This window comes from Parus major, chromosome 21 (genome assembly GCF_001522545.3).
Source record: "Parus major isolate Abel chromosome 21, Parus_major1.1, whole genome shotgun sequence".
Taxonomy (NCBI): domain Eukaryota; kingdom Metazoa; phylum Chordata; class Aves; order Passeriformes; family Paridae; genus Parus; species Parus major.
In genome coordinates this window covers 5,901,656-5,910,635 of record NC_031789.1, presented here as the reverse complement: position 1 = coordinate 5,910,635, position 8,980 = coordinate 5,901,656, and the positions used below count along the sequence as shown (strand labels likewise).

The 8,980-nt window shown below is 44.2% G+C and overlaps 1 protein-coding gene across 1 annotated transcript in view; it reads right to left on the bottom strand.

Annotated features, from left to right (window-relative positions):
- The window catches only part of ACAP3 (ArfGAP with coiled-coil, ankyrin repeat and PH domains 3), a 70,332-nt gene that overhangs the window by 20,833 nt on the left and 40,519 nt on the right, over nt 1-8,980 (bottom strand). Inside the window, exons 6-9 of the mRNA XM_015648028.1 lie at nt 7,831-7,875; nt 7,369-7,464; nt 6,506-6,580; nt 5,975-5,986 (exon numbers count right to left, since the gene is read on the bottom strand). Coding sequence (XP_015503514.1) covers nt 5,975-5,986; nt 6,506-6,580; nt 7,369-7,464; nt 7,831-7,875 — 228 coding nt within the window. The remainder of the gene's footprint in view (nt 1-5,974; nt 5,987-6,505; nt 6,581-7,368; nt 7,465-7,830; nt 7,876-8,980) is intronic.

Here is an 8,980-nt window from a genome sequence, read left to right as displayed (position 1 = left end):
AAGGGAATTTTTTTAAAGGGAATTTTTTTAAAGGGAATTTTTTTAAAGGGAATTTTTTTAAAGGGAATTTTTTTAAAGGGAATTTTTTTAAAGGGCTGTGCCTCACTTTGAGGAAGAGTTAAAATCAGGGGGAGGGTGTAAATACAATCCCCTGCCTCCTCCTGAATCCATCATTTCCTGGGTGGAAATGAGGATAAATGCTGAGGAGTGCAGGAGGAACAGATGGGCCCCACCAGTAAATCCAGTAAAAACCAGTGCAGCCAAGCCAGGTGTGAGTTTAACCTGGATGAGCTGGGATTTGGAACACCTGCAGCCCTGGGATTGGAGCTGGGAAGGGGAAATCCCACAGGATTTCCTTGGATTCCAAAGGATCCTTGCCTTTGGAGAGCCCTGAGCCCCACTTTGGGAACATTCCACCCCAAAAACCACCCGAAGGTGGCTCAGGGAAGGAGCCCCGGCCCAAATTCTGTTCCTTTTCCTACTGCTCAAAACCTCCCTTCCAATCCCAAAAATTCCTGAGTGCAGAGCAGTGCCCAGACCTGGGAGGTGGATTTAGAAATCAGCTACAAATTGTTCTAAATGGCAACATAGTTGGCTTTTGCAAATTATTCTTGATTACAAAGGTTTTGATATGGTATCATTTGTAATCTCTTTTAACTGCTTTTTGATACAGTATAATTTGTTAGGTTTTATATGTATTGTGCATAAAACCAGTAAATATATAAATATATAATATATTTATAACCTATTATATCATATTATAATATCATATACATCATCTGATATAGTTAATATAATACAATATTATATTGTTAATATAAAAACAATACTATAAAGAGTAATGTGATAAATACATGACCAGCAATAAATATTGTCCCTTTTTATCCCTTACTAAACTTTTTAAAATTGCCAAGAATGACTCCAGTTTCACCCAAAATGAAGGGAGAAGGACCAGTCTGCCCAGCAGCCTCAGGGACACCTTGTTCCATCCCACTGCTGGGAGCGCCTGAAATCTGCCACAAAGCCCTGGGGACTGTTGAGACACGAATGAAGGGAAAGGGGAGAGAAAAATCTGAATTTATCCCCGTGATCAGGTGAACTTTCCTGTTCTCAGCCAGGCCAAGGCCTAAAGGGGGATGGACAGAGATGTCTGAAAGGGAAAAACATGACAAAAACTGGGCAAATTCCAGTTTAAAATGTGAGATTCCTACACCAGCTCCTGTCCCAGCCCAGCCAGGGAATTTTCTCCCCACAGCCACAAATGTCTGGGAAAAATAATTATCAGAACGTTTCTTGAGAGCTGATGCCATGGTTTGGACTCTGGCTGAGGAGATCCCAAATGTCTGAGCATGAAAACCCTCAAGTGCCAAACCTGCTTTTAATGGGTCCCTGGATCTGTTCCATCCACTAAAAAACCTGGATTCTCTTAATTCTTGGGAATAATGGAAAGGTCCTTCTAATAGAGCAATATTTATCTCTAAAATACAGCAATATCTGAATGCAGGATTTTAATAAAGAAACCTTTTCTTGAACTCTCCCCACTCACTGCTGCTTTTAGTGTGTCCCTGGACCTGTTTTATCCACTGAAAATTTGGATCCTGTTAATTCTTGGGAATAATGGAAAGGTCGTGGCTGGCAGAGCAGCAGCTCTGGCTCCCAAGGGATGCAGTGGAAAACCTTCTCTTCTCCCTCTTTCTCCTTTCCCTTCTAAGATTTATCCCTAAAATACAGCAAGATCTTAATGCATGATTTGAACGTTTTCCTGCAGGATTTTACTAACCAACCTTTTCCTGAACCCTCCCCACACTCTCTGGAGTGATTTATTCACTCTGCATTTATCACCTCCTTGTCTACGAATTCCTGACACAGAAAAGATTTCCCAGGATTGGGATCTGAGACAGCAAGAGCAGAGCCAGGCAGGATCGCTCTGCTCCAAGGAATGGGACACATTCCCAGATGAGACATCAATCTGTGCTTCCCCGGAAATCCCTGGGATCGTGTCCCTGGGGCTGTCAGCCTGAATTCCCAGCCTGGGAGCTGAGATCCCTCGGGAATGACCCCACCGAGCAGCAAGGAAGGGACACATTCCCAGGACACATCCAGAGGGATGGGGGGAATAAAAAGGACATTCATGGGGATGATTTCCAAGCTGCAAATGAGAATTAAAAAGCCAGCACGGGCACAGATGGGCTCGGGAATGAATTAAAAGGAAAAGAGATTAAAAAAAAAAAATAAATAAAAAAAAAGGGGAGAAAATCCAATTTGAAGGCAGCCTCATGGCTCATCCAGGAAATTCCCTGTCCAGTTCCAGACCCAGAAGAGTTCCTCCAATTGCCCCTCTGGAAGGAGCAGTTTGTGCAAAAATCTTCCTTGTGCAAAGGAAATTATTAAATCCAAACCCCCTCCAGCTCCAGTGAGCAGATTTCACGTGGAGAGTGAAGCTGGAGCCAGCTCAGAATCTTTGGAGGAGGGAATTTTCTATGGAAGGAGCTTTCCATACCCACTGGAGCAGGGAGGTCTCACTTCAAGGTTCATTCCTACCCCCAAAATCACAAGCCCTGGCTGCAAACAGATCAAACCTCTCTCTAAAACACCAACACTTGCTTCAAAACCTTTCCAATAAACACAATCTCTGCAGCAAGAGTGATTCTTCCTGAAATTCCCTGAAAATCCACAGCCTTATTCCCTCAGTTATCCATTCCAGGCTGAAATAATGCTGAATAAAATGGAATTTTCTCTGCAACAACTTGATTTTTCAGATTGAACCCCCCCCCAAACCTCAGCAAGCACAGGCAGGGAATCATTTCAGTTCAGCTGAGTTTAGATATTAAAATAAAAATATTTCCTACCAACAAACCGCCACATTTTATTTTATTATTTTATGATTCTGTTTTTCAGCAGCAGCAAAACAGGGGATGCTTTCCCTCTTGGAAGACAAAGAATTTATCCCAAAGAATCCTCCTGGAGTGATCGATAATGCTCAGTATTGAACAATGACATAATTTCCACTCTCACTGCATTATTTACACGGCCAGGCATGGAAAAACTCCTGGAGGAGAATTGGGAATTGTGCCCAGTTTGGGCTGTTTGATTCCCAACAAAATAATCCCAAAGGAATATTCCCATTCCCTAAAGGTGCACACACACCCCTCACACACACACACACACACACACACACAAACACAACGTTCCCATGTTCTCTGCTGGTGTGTGAATTCCCAGCTTTTCTGGCTCTGTAAATCCAAGGACAATCCCAGCCCCTCCGAGGCAGCCGGAATTTGGGAATTTGGAGGCCAAATCCCACTCACAAACCCTTTTGTCTCCCTGTTTTCCCGGTGCCACAGGCTCTCCCTGCTCCAGAGCTTTCCCAAGCCCAGGGATAAACCCAGCAGCAAAGCTGAGCTTGGCTTTGGGGTCACACCAAAGTCCCACAGCCACAAGCCCCCTTCCCAACCCCTAAACTTTCGGGATTTTCCTTACCAGGAGATATTCCAGCCTGCCAAAAATCTTCATTTTCAGGAAGGAGCGAGGGAAGGAGGCTCTGGTGCCTTTCCTGGAGAGCAGGAGCAGCTCCGCGTCCTCTCCCTCCTCCTAGAGCAGCATCCCCGTGGGCTGGCAGCGAAGGAGGGATTTGCTTTTCGCAGCTCTTTTTTCCCTTCCCTCCTCCCCCCGTTCCCTTTTGGGAAGCTCCGGCTCTGGCACAGAGCAAAGGACGCCTGGTGGCCCTTGGGGACCACCTGCTCCCCCCTTCCCGAGCCTCCTATTGAGAGGCAATCAGCTCGGAGCTGGCTTAATTATCATAATTAGCATACAGCTGGCGGGGAGGGCAGGGAGAGGCCGGGAGCAGAGCAGGATGCGCTCCCAGGGAGCCAACAGAGCCCGGCTTGTGCGCCCTGCCCGGCCCCTGGAGCACAGCCAGCCCTGGGGCAGCGCTTCCAGCCCGGGATTGTTCCCCACAGCTGGGCTCGCTGAGGCTCACAGCTCTCCATTCCCGAGCTGCTCCGGACTGGGGATGGGAACCAGGCTGGGAAGGAGGTTTTTGATAGCCCCATGTCACTAAAATCGTGGAATTAAAGGTGGCAAAGCTCTCCAGGATCATTAATCCCAACCATTAAACCAGCACTGCTGTGGGCACTGATTCCAGCAGGAATCAGTGGGCACCAATTCCAGCAATTCCAGCCCCAGGAATCAGAGGGCACCAATTCCAGCCCCAGGAATCAGTGGGCACCAATTCCAGCAATTCCAGCCCCAGGAATCAGAGGGCACCAATTCCAGCCCCAGGAATCAGTGGGCACCAATTCCAGCAATTCCAGCCCCAGGAATCAGTGCTGGAAGGGCTGGATGGGCCCAGGATTGTTCCCCACAGCTGGGCTCACTGAGGCTCAGAGCTCTCCACTCCATTCCCGAGCTGCGGACTGGGAATGGGAACCAGGCTGGGAAGGAGATTCTGGAGAGCGCCGTGTCCCTAAAATCATGGAATTAAAGGTGGCAAAGCTCTCCATTAATTCCAGCACTGCTGTGCTCACACCAAACCACGCCACAAGTCCCCCATCCACACATTTTTTGGACGCTCCAGGGATGGGGACTCCACCTGTTCCAACACCTGAGCACCCTCTGAGTGCAGAATTTTTCCCAAATTCCCAATCTAAAATCTGCCACCCTCCCCTCAGTTTGGGAGCAGCAGAAGGTTCCAGGAAAAACAGGACCTGTGAGCAAGGCCTGCTTCAAACATTCCCATTTCCCTCCTCTTTTCCCACAGGGAAAAATTCCCAGCTCTGTGTTTTCCACATTGAAAGAAAACAGATTTTGTGATGAATTTTCCTTTCCCAGCAGATTTCTTTTAATTAAAACAACAATGACATAAAATGCTGCGGATCACTTCCTTCTGAACTTGGCTCTCAGAGAGCCAAGGACAATCCCATTCCCTGCCTTCAAAATCACAGTTCCCCACCCCAAAACCACTTCAAACACATTATTTAACCCAAATTTCCTCCCTTAGCAGGCTGCTTGGGGAAACACTAATGAGAAAATAAAGATATTTGTGCCATCACACTAATTAAGCACAACAATCTCCAAGTTTTTCCAGGGTTTTGTGGGCTCAGCTTGAAGATTCCTATTTAAATCAAGGCAGGTGATTTAAACAGAAAAATCAGCGGCCTTGATTTAAGCAGAAATCTTTTTTAAGGATTTGATTTAAATAGAAATCTTATTTAAAGAGGGTCCTGGTGCATCACAAAGGGAGAAGCAGCAGCACAGAGGCACTGAAAATGGTTCCAGGCAGGAAAATTGCAACGTGAAATTGCAGTGAGGATGTTCAGGTCCCTTCCAGGCTCTGGGCTTTTGTATCCTGATCGATCCTGAGCCTAATTGCTCCTTGTCCCTCTTGGAAGCTTCATTCCCTGCTGGCCAGGGAGGGGCTGAAGTGGAAAATCCAGGCTGAAGAGATTTTTCCAAGTCCCTTTGGATGAAGTCATGGCTCCCAGGGCAGCTGAGGGGTCACAAATGGATTCACCCCTCCCTCATGACTTCATCCATGCCCAGGGAATGTCACTCCTCGCAGTTCAAATTTCCATTTTGTGGCTTGTGCCACTTCAGAGGGAGAGCATTAGAGGCCCCTTAGATCCCGTCTGAGCGCAGATATTGATCCCTGGGATATTGATTTTTGGGTATGGAACATTGAGTGCCTGCCAGATGTGATTCATCCACCAAAGCCCAGCTCCTCAAATCTCCAGGCACCAAAAAATCAGCCAAGGCTTGCTGTCCCCTCAGTGCTGAACCACAAGTGACCATCACAGCTAGAATTAAAAATCTGATTTAAACACTTTCCCTGAGAGTGAAAGCAAGCCCACTTCAAGCTGGGCTTTAAAATGCCAACTTCACTGAGGTTTCTTTGTGTTGCTGTCAGTAAATACCCAGAGCAGGAAATCCTGAGGGATAAAAATGCCAGGGGAAGGAAATCCTTGTGGGTACTCACCTGCAGGAGGGTCTGCAGGGCCAGGGCAGCAGGGCAGGGACAAGAGGAAGGAAAGAAAAATAAATTAGTTTGATATTTCTGCAACCTTCAGCTTGGAAATCCTCACCAAGGGTGGAAAATCTGAGATGCCTCAGTTTGAAAAATTTGATTTAAATCAAGGCTGCAGAGGGAATTAAATGTGTCCACAGAGAGGCTGAAAGGCAGCTCAGGACAGTTCCAGGCAGGAAAATTGAAATCCTTAATTGCAGTGAGGATGTTCAGCTCAGAGCTGGCAGAGAGGGAAGAGATTTGCCCTTTCCCCAAAACCAGCTCTGCTCTGTGCTGCTTTTCATCAATCCCATCTCTGTCTTCCAGAGGAATTTCCAGGGGTCAAATCCTCAGCAGCAAAGGGGGAGGCAAAAGGGGAAGGAAAAGCGAGAAGAGGGCACAGTTCAGCCAGGTGCCCAAGCCTGAGGGGTCCTGGTGTGTCCCCGTGCCTCCCACAGCCAGAAAAATCAGGGAAATCCTAAACTGGAGGCAGCCAGGGCTCACCCTCTGCTGGATCAGGGCGTGCTTGTGCTCCATCTCCCTCTTCTCCACGGCAGAGTCGATCACCAGCTGGTCCAGCTGAGGGAAAACGGGTGGAAAAGTCAGGATGGAGATTGAGGAGACTGGTCAGGGATGGCAGCAGACATCCCAATATCCCAAAGCCCCAAAAAGGGGTGAAAAGGGGGGGAAAGGGGGGAAAAAAGGAGGAAAAAAAGAGGCAAAAAGGAGGCAAAAAGGAGGCAAAAAAAATAAGATAGAAAAAGAGGTGAAAAGGGGGGGGAAAGGAGGGAAAACAAGGTGAAAAAGAGCCAAAATGAAGCAAAAAGGGAAAAAGGAAGGAAAAAGGAGGGGAAAAGAGGCAAAAGGAAGGGGAAAAGAGGCAAAAAGGAGGGGAAAAGAGGCAGAAAGGAGGCAAGAAAGAGGAAAAAAGGAGTGGGAAAGGAGGGGAAAAGGAGGAAAATAGGAGGAAAAAAAAGAAGGTAAAGAAAGGGCAAAAAAAGAGGTGAAAAGGAGGCAAAAAAGAGGTAAAAAGGAGGCAAAAAGGAGGCAAAAGGCCACATTTGATGTGATGCAGCAGCCCAGGATGAAGCTGCAGGTGTTCCCTGGTGGCCAGAGGAGCAGCTGCCCAGGAAGGGGGGAGTCCCCCCGTCCTCCTGGGGTGCCCAGAGCCCCATCCCTCACCTCCTGGGGTGCACAGAGCTCCATCCCTCACCTCCTGGGGTGCACAGAGCTCCATCCCTCACCTCCTGGGGTGCACAGAGCTCCATCCCTCACCTCCTGGGGTGCACAGAGCCTGTCCCTCACCTCCTGGGGTGCCCAGAGCCCCATCCCTCACCTCCTGGGGTGCACAGAGCCCCATCCCTCACCTCTGTGGCCAGTTTCTTCATGTAGGGGTCCAGCTCGTGCAGGAGGCTGTAGCCCTGCTGGAAGAAGGTGAACTGGGCGTGCATGAAGGACAACATCTGGGGAGAGAAACAACAGCTGCATCAGGGCCAGAGGGAAAAGTCCTCAGCCATTTCTCCCCACCAGAAAAAAATGGGTTTAACCCTTTCTTTTTTACTTCCCAAAGCAATTTATCCCTCTTCTCCTTCCTTCCACTTTGCTGTGGGCACAAAGAGTGAAAAACCCTCATCCCTTTTCCCCACCAGAAAAAAATGGGTTTAACCCTTTCTCTTTTACTTTCCCAAACTCATCCCCTTCTCCTTCCTCCCGCTTTGCTGTGGGCACAGAGAAGGCAAAGCAGCATCCTGAAAATCCCCCAAAAAAGCTGGATGTGCTCCCTGAGGAGCACCCAGGGCTTCTCTCCTGCAGCCACTCAGGGCTCTTACCGCGTCCAGGATCTCAAATTTCTTCTTGGCCTGCAGCACATTGATCTGTGGGGGGAAATGGAGACACCGCTCTGAGCACGAGCAGCAAATCCAGCCCAGGAACTTCCCAAATCCACTGGGAAACCCCCAGAAACCCAGCACAAACTAGTCCTGAATTATTGAGCCTGTGAGGTTGGTTTTGGTGATAAAAGCTGGAATAAATGCACAACAGGTGGATTTTCTCACCTGGACTGGTTAAAATCACTGCTGGAGAAATGTTTCTTTATTTCCCTTACTGAGATCAAATAATCTCAAATATCAAATAATATTTCATACCATAATTTAATCTAATAATCGAGTAACATATTATTTAATATAATAATCTATATATAATATAAATTGTTATAGTAATTTAATAAAAGATTATTTTATATAATAAAGTATATATTATATAATGTAATATAAAAATTCAATAGCATGTTATTTTATATAATAATATTTATATATATATAAATATATAAATATTAAATATTTTAAGTAATAAAGAAGAACAATTTAACATGTTATTGATAAAAATTTATATAATGGAATTTAATCTAAAAATGTCATAACATTATTTTATATTTAAATATTTAAATAATATGTTATATGTAATACCATATTTTATATTTAGAAATAATATAATATATATTTTATAATATATAACATATATCATTTAATACATATTAATATATATCGATATTAATACATACATGCTATCTATTATATAGTATATGTATTAGACATATTATATATTAATATATATTAATTTTTTTCTATAATATATTTAATATATTTTAATATAATGTATTAAAATAATATATAATGTAATATAATATAATATATTTATTATATATATTATATAATATAATATATTTATTATATATAATATAATAATATATATAATAGTTTATATAATATAATAGTATAAGAATATATTATAATATAATTATAGAATATATAATTATTGTACATTTAATATAATTATATATAGCTATATAATATATATTATCATTTATATAATTATATATTAATATAATGTGATATGATATTATATGATATAATACAATATAATATAATATAATATAATATAATATAATATAATATAATATAATATAATATAATATAATAT